This window comes from Alexandromys fortis, unplaced genomic scaffold, assembly GCF_014885135.2.
Source record: "Alexandromys fortis isolate MF-2015 unplaced genomic scaffold, M_Fortis_MF-2015_v1.1 scaffold_285, whole genome shotgun sequence".
NCBI lineage: Eukaryota > Metazoa > Chordata > Mammalia > Rodentia > Cricetidae > Alexandromys > Alexandromys fortis.
The window spans coordinates 517,858-537,271 of NW_026068191.1; the positions used below are offsets into that span (position 1 = coordinate 517,858).

General features: G+C 40.3%; 1 protein-coding gene across 9 annotated transcripts in view; it reads left to right on the top strand.

Moving 5' to 3' along the window:
* Positions 1–494: 494 nt before the first annotated feature.
* The window catches only part of Hnrnpc (heterogeneous nuclear ribonucleoprotein C), a 30,864-nt gene continuing 11,944 nt past the window's right edge, over positions 495–19,414 (top strand). For 2 of the 9 annotated variants that reach the window (XM_050129444.1, XM_050129445.1), the window contains exons 1-2: positions 6,888–7,045; positions 18,784–19,059. In XM_050129444.1, coding sequence (XP_049985401.1) covers positions 18,819–19,059 — 241 coding nt within the window. In that variant the 5' untranslated portion in view covers positions 6,888–7,045; positions 18,784–18,818. Of the gene's footprint in view, positions 651–6,323; positions 6,350–6,390; positions 7,053–18,783; positions 19,060–19,414 lie in introns of those variants that run through there. The other 7 variants (XM_050129447.1, XM_050129448.1, XM_050129443.1 and 4 more) reach the window with 6 other exon arrangements.

Sequence of the window (19,414 nt, forward strand, 5' to 3'; positions counted from 1 at the left end):
AGTTCACCCTCGGGCGCCCCAGGGTGGCCTCTTCCCAGAGCTCAGGCTGACTCCGGCGTGCTCCCTCGGCCGAGCCCGCGGCCAGGGCGGGCCCTCCGCACGGCTCCGGACTCCACCCAGGCGCTCCCACCCCCGTGCCGCGGAAATGCGGAGGTCCGGCCGGACCCTGGCGCCGCTTCGACGCGCCGATTGGACGACGCGGCCGTCCGTCAGAAACTCGGGTACCCGGATGAGAAGCTGTGCCCGATACAAAGGCGAACATTCCACCCCGCTTTCCGTCGGGGACAGTGGCCAATGACCACGCTTCAGGGTCTGATTGACAGGAGGCCGCACCAATTAATAGTCAGCTACTGTTACGCATGTGGAAATTCTCCCAACCAGACCGACCCACTCCGGGTTGTGATTGGCCGGTGCTGTGAGGAGCAGTAGAGCCGTCTAATTAGGAGCGGGAGCGAGAAAAGTCCCAGCCAATAGGAACGCCCCCGGGAGCGGGGCGGGGGCCGGACCTTCGCCTCGGCGGCGGAGGAGCTCGGGGGCCATTTTGTGGAGAGACGGAGAGCGAACGGTCGTGCGCTACCCGCCCGCTGGAGCCTCGGTCTCGGCACGGACCCGCAGCAGGAGCGGCCGTCTCTTCCTCCTCCTTCCTCCCGGTAAGCGCAGGGCGAGCTCGGGTCCGGCGCGGTCCGGGCCCGCGAGGGGTGGCGGAGACAGCGGCCTCGCGGCGGCAACGGAGCCCGCGTTTGGCCGCGGTGTGGGGCTCGGGCCCAAGGCGGGAGTCCAGGCCTCGGCCCTGGCGCAGGCTCAGCCCGGTGACCTCCAGGCCCCGGCGGCGCGGAGGATGCCCCGCTGCGCGCTCGCGTCTAACGGCCGCTTTGGCTTCCGTGGGCCTTGAGGACGCGAAGGTGGGAATGCATGTTAACATAACTGCGGTGTGATGTCTGCGCTGTTCCGTTATTGCCTCCTAAGTTGGACGTCGGGCGGGGGTGGGAAACGATACCCCGACGTACTGGAAGCTTCTGAATTCCGGGCGGGCCACATGGCCTCAGAACGGCGTTTTAACAATAGGCGGAGTATTCATTTACTTTTGCTTCTATAGAAATAAATGGTCGAAGTCGGAGTGGTTTCTGTTTGTAAAAGGAAGTGCCGCAGATTGACTATAATTGCAATAATTACAGATCACTTTTTATCTACAGGTTACAAATCACTCGAAATATATAAGTTAGTGAAACTTTGCTTGAGGTAGGTACTACTGCCTTTCTCAGAGGTAGACAAAAGTGGTTGACAGTATCATGCTAAATTAGGAGAGGAAGATATTTTCAGGGAGGTCATGTATTGTTTACTGAGTACTGGAATGCTGTGTACAAAAAAGACAGTTGAAATTTTAAGGAAGCGGATCCCGAAATTTAAGGTACCAGGAAATTTCCAAGGTTGGCTTGGGAACAATAATTAAAGACAAAATAATCTTTTCCGGATTCTATCCATCTTTTCTATCCATATAATCTTGTCCATTCTATCCATCTCAACTTGGGCAGTAAGCAGATTCCAGTTAGGTGTGGTAGTGCAAGCCTGTAATCCTTGCACTCCAGAGACAGCCCAGAACTATGAAGTAAAATCGTGGTTTTTTTTTTTTTTTTTTTTTTTAAAGGGAAAAGAACAGGAAGCATTAATCGCTCGGTTGTAGGTGTTGAGTTCTTGTTAATGTAGTCCAGTGGTGCTCAGGATGGATGAACGGTGGTCTGGATTCAGTCAAAACACTAATAGTTTATGGTGTCACATTAACTTATCCAGGAGTTAATTTAACCCCCACAGGGTATCTGCTTTGGAGCCTGTACTAAACTAGGCTGGCCTTGAGCCAGCCTGCCCTTGAAGGTCTTTGCCACCTACCCAGCCTTGGAGTTAATTTTCTTATTAAGTTTTTTTTTTTTTTTTTGTTTTGGTTTTTCCGAGACGTTTTTCTGTGGCTTTGGAGCCTGTCCGGGAACTAGCTCTTGTAGGCCAGGCTGGCCTCGAACTCACAGAGAATCGCCTGTCTCTGCCTTCCTAGTGCTGGGATTAAAGGCGTGTGCCACCACCGCCAGGCTGAGTAAGTTAATTTTAAGTTGTTTTGTATAATTCATAAAAATTATGGTACTAAGCTTAGTTTAAACTACTGCTATGCAAATTTAACCTTTAAGCATACTTGAGAGAATGTGTGTGAAGGTCTACTCCTATAATTTAAGCATTTGATAAGAAGCTGGGACCATCTCAAGGCCAGCCTTGGTCTTGGTACACTAAATTGAAGTCCAACTTGAGACCCTGCCTCAAGGAAAACAAAAGCAGAGGTCGAAAAAAGTTAACCTCGGTGTGGTGGGTTTTTTTTTGGGGGTGGGGGTGGGGGAGAGGTTTCAAGACAGGGTTTCCTTGTAAACAGCCCTGGCTCAGAACTTGATTTTTATACCAGCTTAACTTTGAACTCCTCCTTCTCCCTCCCAAGCGCTGGGATTAAAGGAGTGTGCCACCACCCAGCCTGTGGTTTAAGTTGCAAGTATACATTGTGCCTAAGAGTAGAGTTTTGCTCTAGAGAAATAGGAAGTAATCCATCAAAAATAGTGTTGCAAGGGACAGCCTGGTCTACAGAGTGAGTTTCAGGACAGCTAAGGCTGTTAGAGAAACACTGGTTCAACAAACAAAAATTAAGGTCAAGTTACTATGTGAGAAGACTATTGGTAGTAGTTGAGATTAGTTGAAAAATAGTTGCCATTAAATGTTAGACATGCCGGGGCGGTGGTGGTGCACGCCTTTAATCCCAGCACTCAGGAGGCAGAGGCAGGCGGATCTCTGAGTTAGAGGCCAGCCTGGCCTACAAGAGCTAGATCGGGTTTCGAATCAAAAAAAAAAAGAAATGTTAGACATGCAGGCCAGGCGTGGTGGTGCAGACTCAGTCCCAGCAGAACAGGCTGATTTATGGTTTTGAGACCAGCCTGGACTCTAAAGTCCTCAGGCCTCTATAGCCCTTGAAAAGTGTTAGAAATGAAGATTCCTAAATGTGCAAGGTTTAAATTCCCGGATTAGTATCTGATAGGAATTGAGCTATATAGAATATTTGAAATAGTTGTAGATGATTCTTGAACTAGGTGATCACTGATAGCATTTCAGATTTGGTCGCATAGGAGGACAGATGCTTAAAATCTTCATTTGCCATTTTCAGAAATATTTGATAGTAGTTATTCTGTAGAGAAATAAAACAACTTATGTTTGTAATTTGAACTCTAGAAGTTTGTGGTCTAGTTATTGACTTTTAGTAACTAGTAAGGATATTTTTCCAAATTGTTGTAATCTTAAATATTAAATGGTGAGTGGATTATTAACGAGGATGAAACAGTTGAATTAATCTTGGCCTGAGTAAAAATTACGTTAAACTTGACAGTATCTAGTAAATTATTCCCCCCTCCCCCACAAGGTTTCTCACTATCTCTCCTGCCTCTGCCTCCTGAGTGCTGTGATTAAAGGAGTGCGCCACCACCGCCTGGCCCAGTGAATTAGTTTTAAGCTTAGTTTTCAAACTCCTGAACAGGGGAACTTAGACTACCTATTTTCATTTCTATAGAAAACTTGCTACAAAAAGATGATATATGCTGAGAGGTTACCACACTTCTCCCTGGTTTCCTAAATTATTAGTGCCTCGAGGTGATGTACACATTCCTGCACTTGGTAGGTAGAGGCAGGCTGGCCTAAAGACCTAAATTCCAGGCCAATTAGTCAATGCTATTAGCTTCCTTAAAAATAGTATTACTGTCCATGGTCCAGCATTATATGCTTATGAGTCATACACTCAACTTTCATTGGAAGGTTTGTGGTTTTGTATGAAGTAGATTTACTGGCTGATGATAAACAGAACTTTCAGATGTAGCAAAACTGCAGGTGTTTTAGTAGATTTAGAAAAACTACAATGGGTAGAGTTAAGTCTTCACAGATCCCAAAAGATAGAAGTTGATAAAATCAGTAAAGGACTGAGTTTCTGTTTAAACTATTCCAGCTGACAGATTGCTGTGCTCTTTACTACCAGTTTCTAAATGAGTTATGGTTTTCTAGGTTTTCTTTATTTTTGGATTTTTGAGACAGGGTTTCCTTGTGTAGTAGTAGCCCTGACTGTCTTTGAACTAGCTTTGTAGACCAGGCTGGCCTCGAATTTACAGAGCTCCATCTGCCTTTGCTTCCTGAGTGCTGGAATTAAAGGCATACATTACTAAGACAAAGCTTTTTTTTTTTTTTTTTTTAAGATTTTTTAATATTTTGTTTTGTTTCTTTTTGGATACAGGGTTTCTCTAGCTTTGGAGCCGGCACTTATTCTGTAGACCACACTGGCCTTGAATGCGAGTGCTGGGATTAAAGGCGTGCACCTGCACCACCACCTCTCAGCAGAAAAGCCTTTTTTTTTTTTTTTTTTTAAATAAGTGGCAGTATATTAGTTTGGTGACTTGGGTGAGAAAACTTGATGACATGGAACATGCAATGCTTCTGGTAGTTTTGTTTTTGTTCTTTTAAAGTGGACTCACTTTGTAACCCTGGCACTCTCATTCTCCTGGGACTCTGTGTTAGACCAGGCTTAGAGAGGTTACCTACCTCTGCCTCCTAGTGCTGGGAGTGAACGTGTGTCCCATTCACCCAAGATTACATTGCTGCTTTTTAAGTCTATGTCTTGTATAGTACTAAGGACTTTATTCATTGACTATTGGCTTGACATCCTGAAGAATTTGGTACTGGGTTCAGGATAGTACCTAATGAAAAATTTTCATTATAATTGCCATCAAAATACAAATAACTTTCAATTGTTAATAATGTTCTACTGGGAAACAATACAATTTTTATATTTGTGTAACCTTGTCTATTTGAAATTTACACTTAGTCTTAAAGAGATAGTACTTAATCTTTGTAGTCTTTGGTATATTTAAATATGGATTTATTTTGATGAATAGTTTTAAAGGATCAGTTTAAAATTTTAGCAGAAGTAAGATTGTTTATGGGAGAATAAGTCCTGATGTCTAAATCAAATGGGAATGTAACAAATCTTTTTCACAGTGAGTAGCTATTAACTGCATTTCTTTTTGCTGATGAAAGTTTGTCATTACATTATTTCAGTTTTACATAATGTGTCAGATTCTTCATCCATGGGATTAGGAACACTAGATGATAAAAAATGGAACACAAATCAGTAAGGACACAATTTTTATCACCTGTTTCATAACATAAAGTGTTCATGGACCTTTCCTCCATCTGTATGGTTATCACTGTAAGTGATGATAAATAAAAAGGGCTGGCTCCTTTTTAAGAACATCTTTCACCCTGGCTGTAGAACCTTATCAGTCTTGTGGTCTTTCACTCTTTGGCTTTGATAATAGATGAGTCCCTTTTAGTGTTTGTATTCATGGTAGACCTCTCACCTTCAGTCTGTTTTAATCACAGGAAAAAAGCTACATGATCTTAGATTTGAAACCCATGGATCTGTTTGACTTTTATTCACCTCATCTCCATTTGTTGACATGGTTTTTCCGTATTTTCTTTATTGCCCAAACTGCTGATTACAAAGCTAACATTCAAATGTACACTCTTATCCGTCCCCTTGAAGGGAATACAGACTGGAATTGAGTTCACTTCAGCCACATATTACTGATCTGAAGAATTGTATAAACAGTCACTAATAGAAGTGATGAATCTCTAAAGACTCCATCCCAGTGAAATGTTAATGCTTTACCAAAATGTGTTAGATGCAGCAGACAGTTTTCTGTCTTGGGTTTAGGGCACATTTCTGAGAACTATGACTCAATCTGTCCCTTCTCCTTTCACAGGGCAGCAAGGCGAACCCCATCCTTACTCACTGGAGCTCAGCTTTGATTTTTAACTTCCCTTCCCCACCCTTCCAGAACACACACATTCCCATTCCAAAATTGATTTTATAAAGACATTTTAAACATAATGATGCAACTTGGTGTGCACTACAGCAAATATACAGGTGTTTTTTTTTAAAATTATTTCCAAAAAAGACACAAAAAACGGGACCTGGATTTAAGATGTAATTTTTAAAATTTCTATTTCTATTTTTTCTGCAGCAGTTGGGTTAGAGGAGCCTTTTAGCCTCATAAACTGACCTCTCTACTTCCTCGTGTATTTTTAAGATTAACAGATGATGTGGAAAGGGCTTTGCTTGTCTGCTATTGAGAACATAACCCTTGCGGTTTTTGTGGAAACTGCTTTTGGAAAAGAAAAGAAATGAACTTTATTGACTTGATATTTTTACACCTCCCGTTTTTCTAATCTGGGCTATTTTTATTTTTGTTTTTTTACAGTGAGATTTTTTTGATCTTCAGCTACAGTAAGTTATTACAATTTTTTTTTTACATTTTTCCTGACTTTCGCTGGTTTCCTTTTTATTGTTGTTACTTACTAGTTATTTATTATTACTATACTTATTATAATGGTGATGATGATGATGATAATGATGATTTTTAACCGGATTAAAGTGGAGTTTTTCTGAATGTTAAGATTTCTTCAGCCTCCTGATTGACTTTGGAGTTTTCCATCTTGGGAGAGAAAGTGAAGGTGTTAGCATTTTTAAGTAGTTTGATCACATAAACCTTTTCTCTCCCAACCCCACCCTTGCCCTCAACCCCCTTCCCCACATTGGAAATAATTTTACTGGCTGTTAAGTCTTTGACCTTATTTTTCCTGATCTTTAACTTAACTGTTTTAGAGCATCTCTGGACGTCTGTATTTTTAATTTTTTTTCTTTTTATTTTTTTTCTTTTTAATCTTTCATTTGTTAAATTTTTAAACTGTGCTGCAATAAAATGTGTGTGGTACTATTTAACACCTATAATGGCGATGGCATTTTCCCAAAAAGCCATCTTCCTACTGTTTCCCTTGAAATCCCATCCTGCTTTTCCTGTACACTACCCCTCACAAACCACAAGCCGCAGCAACATGGATGCCCAGCCTGGAGCAGCATCAGCCAGGATGACCTGGAGCCAGGGGGGCCTTCGGAACAGATGTACACCCTTCCTGGGTGATGGTAAGAGGTGTGAGGTCCACTTGGTTTCATTGCAAAAACTAGGAAATAGACTCATTTTAAGTTTAGGTGATGCATAGGTCAGCCCCTGGAAATGCCTACAACTAGTCAGTCTTTCTCAAGTTGTTGAGCTGTTTCAAGTAATCTTTGGGATCTGGGCATATTATGCTTAATTGACAGTACCTAATGTGCATGAGACCCTGAGTTTGGTTCTTGGTACTCCATAAACTGGGCCTGGTGATAGGCACACCTGTGATCCATGTGGTTAAAGGTCTTCTCTTGGGTTGCACACAGTTTGAGGACTGCCTGATATATATGAAACACTGCCTCAAAACAAATAAATTTACATTACATTTGGAGAGGTGGCTTATTTATTAAGTTCTTTGGCAGCTCTTCCAGAGGTCCTGAGTTCAAATCACAGCAACCACATGCTATCTCACAGCCATTTATATCCATGGATTCAATCACAAGAAATAATACTATAGTATTAAAATAATATGGCAAAGAAGAGTTTTTGAGATTAAAGGAAAGGATAGGTATTATAAGCTATAAAAAAGGATAGATTACGCCAGGCAGTAGTGGCGCATACCTTTAATCCCAGTGTCAGGCGGATCTCTGTGAGTTCAAGGCCAGCCTGGTCTACAAGATCTAGTTCCAGGACAGGCTCCAAAGATACAGAGAAACCCTGTCTCAAAAAACCAAAAAAAAAAAAAAAAAAAAATAGATTGAAGTTCTAGACATCAGTGGATATTGTCCAGTGATATGTGAAGCCCAGTTAGCCGTTGCTAACTTCTCAAGCATAGGTAGCTGCAGTTAGGAATATTGGAAGCATTTATATATATATTTTTTAAAGACAAGGTCTCTACATAGCCCTGGTTGTCCTGAAACTGTGGAGCAGGCTAGTCTCAGATATGCCTTGTGTGTTCCCAGTACTGGGTGGGATTAAGGGAAAGCACCACCACATCCAGCCACTGCTAAACATTTTAGAGTTAATGTAGGTTTTTTAAAAATATTTATTACGTATACAATATTCTGTCTGCATGCATGCCTGCAGGCCAGAAGAGGGCACCAGACCTCATTCCAGATGGTTGTGAGCCACCATGTGGTTGCCGGGAATTGAACTCAGGGCCTTTGGAAGAGCAGGCAGTGCTTGCTCTTAACCACTGAGCCATCTCTCCAGCCCCCTTAATGTAGGTTTTAACATGGAGAAATGAGTTCTGTGTCATGGGTAATCATGCCCTCCTGACTTGGACAGAAAGAAAAATATAGGCCAAATGACACAAAAGTAGCATAAAAGAAAATAGCGAAACATTAAATCAGAAGCCCCTGAGATCTGGGAAAGGAGTGGATTCTCTCTACCTTTTATTCTGTATTGTGTTACAGCTGTTCATCATAGGGTCATTTTATTTCTTTGTTGTGTATTTAAGGTTATGCTTTTCTTGTTTCCAACCAAGGATCTTGTCAGGAGAACCTCAGCCTCACTCATGGTGATGGAGTGAGAAATGATACCATATGATGAGATTTATGCACAGATCTGTAGAACTCAAAAGTGGGTGTTTAACTGCATCAGGAGGAAGAAAACTGAATCTTAGGATAAGGCCAGGTGATAGAAATTTGTGCTTTTGTATTCTGTATGGTGCCCCTCCACCTCCACCCCCCAGTGTCTTTCTGTGTAGCTCAGGCTGTCCTGAAACTTGCTGTGTTATAGACCATGAACCATCTGCCTCTGACTCCTGAGTGCTGGGATTAAAGGCATGTGCCTGGACAAAATTCTCATTTTTCAAAATTAAAAAAAAATGTCTAGTTTCTGCCTGTGTGTGTGTGTGTGTGTGTGTCTGTTACCATGTGCATGCCTGGTGCCTGCCCTCAGGGACAAGGCAGTGCCACAGCCTAGAACTGCAGTTACAGACAATTTAAGCTGCCATGTGGGCGCAGGCCCTCTAAACTGCTGAGCCAACTCTCTAGCCCAAGAAACAAGCACTTTAAAAATTAATTTTACTTGGAGAAAAAGGAAATAATGAAGTCTGTGTTACTAAATACAGTGGTTTCTTTTTCAATCTTCATCGCACTCACTATTATCATTTAACCACTTGAGGCCTTGTTACTTTGCTGTTCTTTAACTATTGGAATTGTGTGTGAGAGCCCTTTTTTATTTTGTACTCATTTCATGAACTATTTATTCTTCTATATTGTCTGAAGTGTTTGTCACCAAATTTTAACAGTGTGAGTTTTTCTCTTGAGTAGATTTGCATCAACTTAGTTACCTATCTGATAGGTTAGTTTGATAAACCAACTTCAGGGTATTTTGATTCACTTGGTACAGGGGCAGAATTGCTACTTTGTTTTCAAGGTCAAGTCCAGTGACCTACAGTGTGAGCCCTTGTCTCAGAAAAAGAAAACAGTTATTTCAAAGACAAATTGTATCTAGACTGTGTTGTTTCTTCAAATTGGTTCGTTTTTGATCTCCTTGATTTATCAAACTACAGATCATGTAGGCCAGAGTCTGGTTACTTTTTCTTGGCTGTCATGCCTTCAGCTTTTTATTTAAAACCATTTACTCCTATTTTCTGGGTCCATGTCAGTTCATCATTGTCTCTAGTGTATTGCAATAGACATCCACTTTTACTTTACCTTCTGCACTAGTCTCTTCTCAAAGTGTCAGCTATGTTGATTCTGCTAAAATGGAATGTTTGAATGAAAGCGGGGCTTGGTGTCAGTGTAGATAATCCAGCATTTGGGAGGTGCAGTCAGGATCAGGAAGGAGTGCAACGTACCAGGATCTGAAGCTGAGTGAGACCTGCCTCAAGGAAAAATTTCTGATCTTTCCTCTCTTCCTTACTGTTAACTATGAGTGATAGGATTAAAGTCTGTGTCCCCACTCCTGGCTCACTGGTCATCTTACTGTGTTTCAAGTAACTGGCTTGAGACTGGAGAGATGGGTCAGCAGAATACTTGTATACAGCTACCAGCACGGACATGATGGTTCCAAGCATCCAAAACTCCAGTTCCAGGGGATTTGATGCCCTTTTGGCCTCTTAGTAGTAGCAGGCACTCAAATGGTATATATTCTTGCAGAAAAACGCACATAAAATTTAAAAAAACTGGCTAGAAATGTTCTTCTTTAGGGTCTTTTTCTTCTATTCATGTTTGATTTTTTTTGTAGGTTTTTATTCAGTAGCAACCATGTCAGTGATGTCTTGATTCAATTATCCTGTAATTTTTAGTCATTTAAAACAAAAAAAAAATTTAGCCTGGCGGTGGTGGCACGCCTTTAATCCTAGCACTTGGGAGTCAGAGGCAGGCGGATCTCTGTGAGTTTGAGACCAGCCTGGTCTACAAGAGCTAGTTCCAGGACAGGCTCCAAAACCACAGAGAAACCCTGTCTTGAAAAACCAAAAAAAAAAAAAAAAAATTTACTTTGTGTGTGTGCACTTGATCCTGTGCCCATTTAGTCCAAAAGTGCATTGAATCTGTTGGAGCTAGAGTTATAAATTACAAGGTGCTTATAATAATCTACATTATATTGGTGCCAGCATCCGAGATTGGATCTATGATAAAGTAAGATGTTCACCAGTAATCTCATGGTGGCTAATAACTGTATTTCCAGTTCCCAGAAGCTGTTCTACCCTCTTGGCTTCTGTGGTACTAAACATGCACAGACATGCAGACAAAATACCCAGAGGGTTTTTGGTTCTTTGAGACAGTTCTGGCTGTTTTGGACCTCAGTTGTTGACCAGGCTGGACTGGAACTCACAGCCTTTGCTTCTTAAGTACTAAACTAAAGGTGTACGCGCCACCACCCAGCCAACTTAGTTTTTTTTTTATTTATTTTTATTTTATTTTATTTAATTATATATTTTTTTGATTTTCGAGACAGGGTTTCTCCGTAGCTTTTTGGTTCCTGTCCTGGAACTAGCTCTTGTGACCAGGCTGGCCTCGAACTCACAGAGATCCGCCTGCCTCTGCCTCCCGAGCGCTGGGATTAAAGGTATACGCCACCACCGCGGCCCGGCTTTTATTTTTAAATTTGCCATTTTCAGACAAGGTTTCTCTGTATTTCTAGCTAACTGAAACTCACTTTGTAGACCATGTTGGCCTGTTGGCTGCCTACATAGTGCTGGATTAAAGGTGTGTGTTGCCACTCCTGGCTGGCATTTTTGCTTTTACCTGCCTGCATTTGCTTTTTTTTTCTTAAATTCTTTGAAGTTTCTGTTTTTGTTTATTTATTAAAGATTTCTGTCTCTTCCCCACCGCTGCCTCCCCTTTCCCTCCCCTCCCCCAAAAGTTTCTGTTTTTATTACTTGGAAAAAAATCATTGGAAAATATTATAAAACAAAATGAATACAAATTGCTTAAGGTATACTACATTTACTTAAGTGCTGGGATAAAAGGCAGTTGTCATTGTCCCCGGCTCTTTAAGTAAAAGTTAAGTAAAAGTAAGAGTACAGACTTAAAATCATTTGTGCCATTTCTTTAAGGTACTCAAAACAAGAACAAAGGCACTTCTTCAGAGCTGTCTGCTTTTTAAGAATTAGTTTTGTGTGCTCTTGTGCCATGCATGCACATGTACATCAGAGCACAACTTGATTCTCCAGGGTCACGGTGTGCCCACTGAGCTCAGGTCATTGGATTTGGTGGGAGACGTCTTTAACTACAGAGCTATTTTGTGGGCCCAGACACTTTGTATTTTGAGGCAGGGACAATTTCACTTTTAGCTTACCAAGTAAGATAGGCTTAATGGCCAATAAGCCCCAAAAGTCAAATTTGGGGTTCTGGAATTACTAGTGTGTGCCACCATTTTTGTCTGTTTTTTTCTTTTAATAGGGGTGTTTGTGTGTGTGTGTGTCTGTGTGTGTATTTAGAGGTCGGAAGAGGATGTCAGATCCCCTATACATAGATGTTAGGGACATTGAACACTGCCTTGTAAATGTTGCAGGGCATTGAACTTAGGTCCTTCAGAAAAGCACTAAGTGCTCATACTGAGCTGTTTCTAACTCTGCGGTTTTTTGTGTGTGCACGTGAATTCAAAGACTTTTTTTAGTTTCATGTGAATGCGTATTTTTTCTGCATGTGTGCTTTGTGTCTGGAAGCCAAAAGAAGGGAGTCGGATCACCTGGGACTGTGTGGTTGCTGGGAATCAAATTTTCAGGAGAGCATTAAGTGCTCTCTAACAGTCACCTTCCAAACTTGGTTGACAGTAACTACGAATATATTTAGGGAATGTAATTTTGCAGATCCCAGTAGTTAGTAGTTAAAAAATTTCTAACCTTTTTGTGTGTCTGTCTTATGTGTGCTAGACAAGTGTTAAACCGAGATACATTGATAGTCCTTCAATATTTTATTTTAAAGGGTTTTTACTAGAATGTTAATTATGTGATTGTATATATAATGTATTTTAATTTTATTTTTTTAACTCATTACCTGTCATCTCTTGCTCTCTCCCACTTTCCTGATTCCCTTTTTAGCTAGTCTCTTCTACTTACATTTCTTTGATTCATTTATTCATAGTAGCATAGGAGTTCCTGTACCTCCTATACTATGAAAGAAAAAAGTCTTTCCCTTCCTAGCAAACATTGTCCGTAGAGTCTTGGGAAAAGGTGGGTCAGTCTTCATTAGTTCTTTCCCCCTCTCTTTTGGGCATGTTAGCTGGCCCATTAGTGTGTAGTGCTTGTGAAGGTAATCTCAAGTGTTTTGACTTTATGCCAGATTAGGTACTGTCTGGAAAAAGCCAGTTCTTTTCTGTACCACTCAAACTTCAATTTTTAGTATTTTTGAGCATTCATGAGTTTATTCTCACTTTCCTATAACTTTTGGGCAGGTTTATAGTACAAGATTGGGAATGACTTCACATCCCTCATAATAGTTGTGCCACCATTGCAGCAATTGGCACATCTTCCCTGAATAATCAGTAGAGCACTGCACACCTTTCACAGGTTACTACAACTTCTATCCCTCCGCAGAGTCAGGCAGATCTGACAAGGCCAGCCTGGGCTACAGAAGAGAGTTTCACACAGAGAAACCCTGTCTTAAAAACAAAACAAATGTGTAACTATCTTCCCATTGGTTTAACTCAGGATTCTCAGGAATCCAAAAAAACTCAATGGAATAGAGACTGTGGTTAGCATGCTCAAAGTTATAGCTTTAAGGTGCCTCTTAAATCTTCCACCTGGGTTTCTTGTAGAAACACTCTCTGTAGACCAGGCTGGCCTCAAAACTCAGATTCGCTTGTCTCTGACTCCTCAGTGCTGGGAACACACCTTTAAATATTAAATCTAAAAATTAAGGCTAGCACTCTTTTGTTTTTCGAGACAGGGTTTTCTCTATAGCTTTGGAGCCTATCCTGGAACTAGCTCTTGTAGACCAGGCCGGTCACGAACTCAGAGATCCGCCTGCCTCTGCCTGCCTGCCTCTGCCTTCCTTCTGAGTGCTGGGATTAAAGGTGTGCACCACCACTGCCCGGCTAATTCTTAATATTTTTAAGTCAATCTATAGGAATTGGTGTTGGTGAGCCTAGTAGTGGATTTTCCTCAGTTTATTTTGTTACCTTGCCTCATTCAGTCTTTCTGCCTTGGCTACTCTAGCATAGTTACAGATGTAAGGCATTGAATTTGTTTCATTCATTTAGAATAAGCTCTACATACCCTTTTTATATAACCTAGCCACACTGTACCTCACTGTAGACCAGTCAGGCCTGAGACTCTCAGATTTTGTTACCAAGGCTTAAAGCCTTGTGCCACCATGCCCCACCCAGGCTTTTGTTTTGAAGTTAGTTGACTATTAAACTATATAATACTTTCCCTGTTGTAGCCTGTTGGTTTACAGTGCTAGGCTGTTGTTTTCTTCTTCCATTCTGTCTCTCTGCTGAGAATAAATTGAATACTAATACTAGAACTACTAAAGGACTGGCCAGACAATGAAAAGTTGGCATTAATTCCAATCCCATAATACTGTCTTATAATTTTTCTCCGCCACCCGTTTTCCTGAGTTGTTTTTCCATTCTGGACCTGGCTGGACTCAGACTCAAATCTGGTTGCCTTCCTTTGGTATGGTGACTAAAGCTTATATTTCATATTCAAAATTGAGTAGTTACAGAAATTTTAAGTCACCAGTTAAAGTTCACACTTAACTTTTCCCGGGTGGTTGAAAAAATAAACATAAAAAAGGACATGACTCCTAAGTATGGTGGTAGTATTGTAGATAAAAGGGATATCCAGAGGCAGGGACTTCTGAGAAAGTCCTGAGAATATGACCCTGAGCCTGGCCATGTGAGGAGAGGGAGGAAGAGAGAGCAAAAATAGTAAAGGGTAGACAAAAAGGACCTGGTAACCAAAAGCTGGATTATATAGGAAAGGACAACTGGGAGAAGAGTAGCCTGCCCACTGAGCTAGAGAAGTTTAGGGTAGTGAGTATGATGCCAGCCAAAACCTATAACAAGAACTGAGAGATATTGGGAGAACCTGTTGCCCAGGTCAGCATTGATATGCTGGGCCACCACTGCCTTGCATCTGACTTAACAACTACAAAATACTTTTATTTTTTGTGTTTTTTTTTTTTTTTTAAAGATTTGATTTGTATGCAGTTTCCTGTGAAGACCAGAAGAGGGCACCAGATCTTATAGATGGTTTTGAGCAGTCTTGTTGCTGGGAATTGAACTCAGGACTTCTGGAAGAGATGTGGTTAAGGTTAAGATTACTCTTAACTACTGGCCATCTCTCCACCCCATGTTTTGTATTTTGAAAACCAGTATTTTTAAGATTTTTGATAATTATGTGATGTGAGTGTATGTACATGTGAATGTAGGTTCTTGCTTAGGCCTAAAAATTGCTGACTCCTGGAGCTGCACTTACAGACTAAGAACTGAGGTCATCTGGGAAAGCAGTGTGGTCCTAAACTGGTATTTTCGGTGGACTGTTGTAGTTTTGTCAGTTACACAGCTAAGGAGAACCTTGAATCTGATGGTTCAGCCTTTTTGTCTTTGGAATGCCAAAATGATAGGCCTGTGCTAACATGCTCCGTTTATGAGCATGCTAGGCAAGCACTCTGAGTAGTGTATCCAGCCCAAGAAAATGCGCTTTGTGTTTATCATGTGAGTGCATGCCCATATGTATAGAGGAAGGTAGACATAGTTTGCCTTAGTTGCTTTAAAGTTCTTGACAAAGATCTTGTAGCTAGACTATCTAACTAGCCACATCCCTAAGCAACTTGTGTTCTAAATACTGGTTTTGCTATACTGCTGCAACTATGGCAGGAGCAGGGATCTGTTTTAGAGACAGGATTTCTTTGAGTAGCCCTGGATGTTCTCAGTAGAATATGCTGGTCTTAAACTTAGTTCTGGGAACTCTACCGTTGTCCCTCCTGAGTGTTTAAACATTAAAGGTGTGCACTACTACCACCCATCTTTTTTTTTAAAGATGACTATATTTTTCCTTCTCTTTCTCCCTCTTTAAAATGTGGGCCTGAGAATTGACTTCACTTCTGACATTAAAGGTGTATGTTAAGACATAGGCCAATAAAAACAAGACTTGAAATTAAACTGAATCGTTTTAAGATGGGTTGTGGTTACTCATACCTTTTCATCTCAGCACTGAGGAGGCAGAACAGAGAGGTGGTTCTGGCATTCTTGGCCTTGACCAGTCAGTCAAAAGCCCAGTAACCATATTGTGAATTATTGCCTCCCAACATCTACCTTGTTCTTGTCAGTCATGGCTTCTTTTATACTGACAGTGAATCTTGAAGATAGGAACCAGGAAGGACAGATACTTTGTAAAAATTCTATAAGAACTGTGTCTTCTGGCCAGGTGGTGGCGACACATGCCTTTAATACCACCAGGGAGATAGGCAAGTGGATGTCTGAGTTCAAGACCAGATTGGTATAGAGTTCCAGGACAACCAGTTCCTCTCTCAAAACAAAACAAAATTTGGCTATTTTGGTTTGGTCAGCGTCCAGGCAGATCATTGTTAACCTCTGAAAAAATAAGAGGTAGACAGTAATAATAGAAAAAAGATGGATAAGAAAAGCCAAAATACAAAGAAAATAGCCAGGGAGAAAAATGTAAGTTAAATGGGAAGGTTCATCAAAGGAAATAAACGATATAGGAGCAAAATAGATGAAATATTATACAAATGATGCTGCCGGTATACAGATGTGTTTTTATTCAAAAGTGTTAAACAAAGATGTAAAATATTAAAAGCTTGCATAAAAAATGCTTTATAAAATTTGGTTCATTGTTGCCATCTAGTGTCACTCGTGCTGGAGAAATGGTGGGTGGGGGAAATGGGAGGCGTTTGTAAAAGATTACAGGTTTGGTTCTTAGTACCCATCTATGTAATCCCAATTCCAGTCAAATTATATGTAGACTGACTTCAGGCACCGGGCACAAATGTGAACATATAGAGGCAAGCATACATGCCAATAAAAACACATAATAAAAATATTGTCCAAAGAAAAAGGGGAGAATTAACTTGTATATGTATACCTGTGATTTTCTTATTTTTGAGGTCAAAACTGCCCTGTTAACATTACGTGGCAACCAATATTACATAGTAAGTAATTAAAAAAAACATGAATTGCTTTAATCTGAGTTATGTAGTTTCTTTTACTTAACAATATTGTTATACTATTTTTGATCTACTCGTGTGTATGGTTATCATGTGATCAAGGCAGAGAACAGTATGAAATGCCCAATAAAAAATGCTTTTTATATTTTTCAGTTTGTTTATATTGCTACATACATAAATTGAAACAATTTAATTTTAATGTGTACTATACTGACTGGAACTCCACCACACTTTATGCTAGGGAAACTTATTTTTTTGGAGTGGAGGTAGTACCAGCTGGGTACTCTTCTAGAGTATTTGGGTCATTCCCAACACCTACATGGCAGCGCACACCTGTCTGCAACTCTACTTTCAGGTCTTCTGATACCCTTAAATAATAGACATGAGACATACCCTCAATTCTGAGGGTTTTTTTTTTTTTTTGTTATGATTTGAAGACATGGAATGAGGTTTCTGGGTATCCTCTTCAGTTGCTTGCCATCATAGTTTTCCCCTACCCCAATCTCTTGACAGGATTTTTCTGTGTAGCCCTTGCTGCTATGGAACTTGGTCTGTAAACCAGGGCGACCCCAAACTCAGAGATCCACTTTCCTCTGCTTCCTAAGTGCTGGAATTAAAGGCGTGTGCCAGCACTGTGCCCATAAGTTTGATTATGGGTTGTTTTTTTTTTTTTTTTTAAATAACCAAGGATGAACAGGTAAAATGATCTAGGTCCTTGAGCGGTTATCTAGGAGAGGAGTTGGCAAAGGCGGTGGCAATCCTGTAGACTTAGCTTATTACTTAGGGAGACAGAATCATGAATATGATGCATGCAGATCTTGAAAAGAAGGGATTGAGGGATGTATAAGAGAACCTTATACAGTACATACCAAGTATTTTACCAGACATGTATTGCCTAGGGACAGTTAACTTTTTAAGAATATTTAATTGTCTTTTTATATTTTATAGTCCAATTGGCCCTACATACCATCCTGGTTTTTGATGTTGGTTATGACTGACTCTGAGACATTTGTATTTTGTGCATCATAGGGTATCAATTTATATTCTTTATCTAACAAATGTGACCTGTCATTTACTAATAAAGTAAGGTGTGGGGAAAGCCTGATGGCTTAGTGAATAAGGTGCTCCCTGTCAAGACTGGCAACTTCAGTTTGATTGCTCATCTATGGTGGAGAGAACTGGTAGCTGTCCATTGATTTCTACATGTCAGCAACTTTGCAGTCATGGGCACAAGTTGTAATGTGGCCTGAAAGCTTTTGACTGCTTCTAAAACGCTATTGAACTCCTAAGTAAAAAATCATTTAACAGGCGATCTGTTATGTTTTGTTTTACTTAAAACAAAAGAAAAACATACTGAGATGTTTTATGATTCCAATAGACTCAGCTTAAATATTTCTGTTATTTTCAAAATCAGAGGAGAGTATAAATATGAATTTGAATTCTGATATTAGGATTTATATTGATAATAGACAAACTAAGGATTGTAAAATACAATTTTAAAAAAGATGTCAGTGGGTATTTTGTAAGATCGACTATTACCATTTCAGGTTTTTGATTAAAAAGTCAGCTGCGTGGTGACTCAAAACATAAAATTCCAGGAGAATTACAATATTCAGGCCAGCTTTGCCAGAGTAGATGTCTGGGGAAGAAAACTGAAGGAAGTTGCTTTTTCTTACTTGCTTTGTTAATGGCTAGTTTATCATCATCACCATCCAATATTAATATTCCATGTGTAAAATGGTTTTATAGTGATTATACCCTATGAAAAAAAGACTTTGTATTATATGCTAAATCAAATCCAAGTGAGTATTTGACTAGTTGGAAATAATTTGCCTTTCTATAAGCATACCTTAAAGTTAAAAATTAATCATCTTATACTTGAAAGATGCAGATTTGAAGTAGGTCTGTTATGAGAAAGGCGGACTATGTTAGAACTAATTGTATGATTCTTATAATCAGGAAGGCAAAAAAGTTTGAAAACTGATTTAGGAAATTATAATGTGCTTAAGGACTTCAACTTGGAATTAAGATAAAACAGAATTGTGTTGCAAGTGAGAGGACTAAAAGAAGTATTATAATTAATACATATGACATTGTGAGAGATACAGTAGGTAGTCACAGTGGTTCAAATGAAACACCATTAACAATATCTCTTAACCTGAATGCTTCTTTTTTTGTTCCAGTTTCAGCTTTGTGAGAAACCTTATCAACAAAGAAGATGGCTAGCAACGTTACCAACAAGACAGATCCCCGATCCATGAATTCCCGTGTATTCATTGGGAATCTCAATACTCTTGTGGTCAAAAAGTCTGATGTGGAGGCAATCTTTTCAAAGTATGGCAAAATTGTGGGTTGCTCTGTGCATAAGGGCTTTGCCTTTGTCCAATATGTTAACGAAAGGAATGCCCGGGCAGCTGTAGCTGGAGAGGATGGCAGAATGATTGCTGGCCAGGTTTTAGGTGAGTTGATAAAATTCAAACTTAAAGTAAGCTTGCAAAGTTTTGAATTTCATTATGACATATTTGTACATATGTATTACACTTTGCTATTCTTTTATATATAATCAAGCAGCGTCTTCTTGATCACCTGATTTGTTTCCCTAAGTCTGTAAGGTAGTCTTTATATATTTGATGTTATGAGAATACAATGTTATAGGCCAGGCGGTGGTGGCGCACGCCTTTAATCCCAGCACTTGGGAGGCAGAGGCAGGCGGATCTCTGTGAGTTCGAGACCAGCCTGGTTTACAAGAGCTAGTTCCAGGACAGGCTCCAAAACCACAGAGAAACCCTGTCTCGAAAACCAAAAAAAAAAAAA